Here is a 2716-nt window from a genome sequence, read left to right as displayed (position 1 = left end):
CACACATATTTTGGGGGACACAATTCAATCCATTATGATGGCCCCAGACTTGAATGGTCTCTGAGTTACAGTTCTAGAGCCAACTGCCCATGTTGCCATTTAGTATTTCTGTTAGACTGCTCACACCATGGCCTACAATAGGATTGCATAACGTTCTTTTCAGATAGTTTACATGTGAGCAGAATCTAACATAAGGTCTTCAATGGGTGATGCAGGCCCTTTGCCTGGTATGGATTTTCCCACCATGAGGTAGTACAGGGGTGGTGATCTGGATGTGTGTTTACCCATGTGTGTACTGTGCTGCCCCGACTCTGCAGATTGGCTGTCGGCACGTGGTAGATGCCACTCTTCAGGAGGAAGCCTGCTCCTTGGCGAGCTTGTTGGTGTCTGTGACCAGCAAGGGGGTCGTGACATGCATGAGGAAAGTTGGGAAGGGCAGCTTGGACCCAGAGAGCATCTTTGAGATGATGGAGGTGAGGCTCTAGTTGTGAGGCAGGTCACATCCTGACCTCAGAGTTGGGGTTTGGTGAACAGCTGGCGTGAGCTGGGGGTCTACGGATCTTGCCAAGGGTGGTGGGGTGGGAGGCTCTGGACTGGGAGGTAAGGAGCCTGCAATAACACCTTCAGCAAGTCTTTCCCCTCTGGGATCCCAGGTTTCACATTTCTAAATGAGAGTGTTGGAATTGGTAAAGAGTCATGTATAACTCCAAAACTCAGGCTTTTGTGATTGGACGAAGGAATCGAATTCCTGGTTGACTGATTCCTCTTCCTTGAAGGGAGTGAGTGCAAGTGGAACCAGGGGCCTAAAGGATGACTGTCTCCCCGACTTGTCACAGGCCTAGAAGTATTTAAATGGAGACAGATGGGAATGGGGGATATCCTCCTGACCATCTCAGGGAGCATGGTTGCCTACTTCAGGACCCCTCACCCATCTGGCAGCACCATTAGGGTACTTCTCTAGCTGTTCAGTACTGATTGGGCACTGCCACTGTCTCTCTCACTGGCCTGGGAGGGACCAGGTACTGCTTACCTGTGTTTTCCCAGGCCTTCCCTAGTGTCTGCCTTAACTTTCTAGGAGTCTTTGGGAACTAGGCAACTGACTGAATGAATGAATTGTCAGAAACAGCATTAGCTGGAGTGGATTTTTGTTTCTTTGTTTAATGTAACCATTATATCACAACATAGCAGATCATTGTTTGATAGCAAGCAAGGCTGCTGTCCACCTCTTCCTTCATCCATGGAAACAATGACTTTTCACAGAGGAATCCAAGCACTTTATGTCTGTTATTTTCGGTCTTCATGATCTTATTTAAAAGGACAAAATGGGTGGTATGTATAGCATTGAGGACCTGTATGGACTCTGAAGACATTCTGTTCAGGTTGCAGATCTTGGCTCTGGACTATTGTGTCACTGAACTTCTCTGCCACAGTTCCCTCACTTGTAAAATGAAGATAATAGTAATATAGTGTTATTACAATTAAGTGAGGTGTGGAGGTGTGAAGCACGTGGCAGAGTGTCTGATACATCACAGGTGCTCAGTAAATGTTAGCCCCTGTTCTGTGTGTTCATGGTTGCTGGATTAATTATTTTTAAGTAAAAGCACTTAAAATGTTTTTTTTTTAATTTCTGCTAGTGGTTTTCAACTTTGTTTTTGAAGGAACTCCCCCGAAAAAAGAGCATTTTATGAGAATTCCAGTATCTAAACAACAATAAAAGCAATAAACAAATAATAGCTAAAATGTATTATAGGCTTACTATGTGCCAGATTCTTTTTCAAGCACTTTAAATATATTATTCATTTAATTCTCAACAATCCTGTGAGGCAACTATTATTACCCTTAGTTTTACAGAGAAGGAAATGAGGCTCAGAGAGGATGAGTAGCTTGAGTATGGGTCTCAAAGCTCAAAATAACTGCTGGAGCTAGGACTCAGACCAGACTGTGTGCTGGAGAACCCACTCACACTATAGTACTATTTTTACTTTCAGTTTCATGGACAGGGGAGCCAGAGTTCTGTCCAGTGAGCTGAGCCTCCTTCTTCCCTGGGGCCACGGGGATGCAGTCTGCAAACCCTATTCAAGGGCCACAGCCCTGTGACCCTATCTCACTATAGGTCTTTCATAGGGACTTAGCATTCAGGAAATGGCTCTAATGGTGAAGCAGGAGCTTCAGGAGTTGTTGCACAGATTGCTACCCCAGTTTCTGCAGTCTCCTTCCTGCAAATCCAGGCTCAGGGCTATTAAAGACCTCTCAAGTCCTGGTGTCCCATCTGCCTCTTCTCTGTCCCCTTCTTCATTACATGCACAACCAGTAACTCCTACTTGATGGACTTTGACTTTTTTTCTTCCTCTAATGTTACGATAAAAACCTTTCCAATGTCATTTTAGAACTTAACCTTGACTTTCCATTTCAGAGCCTTTCCATTCAGTTTTCAGTATTACTTGGAATCTTATCCCATATCACAGGTCGGGGCCAGAGGGGAAGGCACACAGGCTCTGCTTTAAGGAGAAAGAACACTCATTCACAGCAGGATTGGGACATGCAGTCTGGGCCTAGATGTCTTTCTCCCCTACATTTTTGAGAATGGAACCAATGGCAGAGTTGAATTAGAACTGCCGTGGGAAATGGAAGCCTTGATGGAATAGTTGCTTGGTTATATTCTTTTTATTATTATTATTATTATTATTGTGATTTGGGTGAATTTACAGAGCAAATT

At 44.4% G+C, this 2716-nt stretch overlaps 1 protein-coding gene across 1 annotated transcript in view; it reads left to right on the top strand.

Moving 5' to 3' along the window:
- Window positions 1-485, top strand: part of EXOSC7 (exosome component 7) — a 76094-nt gene extending 75609 nt beyond the window's left edge. The window contains exon 8 of the mRNA XM_007949700.2: window positions 318-485. Coding sequence (XP_007947891.2) covers window positions 318-485 — 168 coding nt within the window. The remainder of the gene's footprint in view (window positions 1-317) is intronic.
- Window positions 486-2716: the final 2231 nt, after the last annotated feature.

This window comes from Orycteropus afer, unplaced genomic scaffold, assembly GCF_000298275.1.
Source record: "Orycteropus afer afer isolate SDZICR_OR568_19922 unplaced genomic scaffold, OryAfe1.0 scaffold00250, whole genome shotgun sequence".
NCBI classification, from domain to species: Eukaryota; Metazoa; Chordata; class Mammalia; order Tubulidentata; family Orycteropodidae; genus Orycteropus; species Orycteropus afer.
Note: the sequence above shows the minus strand (reverse complement) of the source record. Positions and strands in the feature narration are given on the sequence as shown.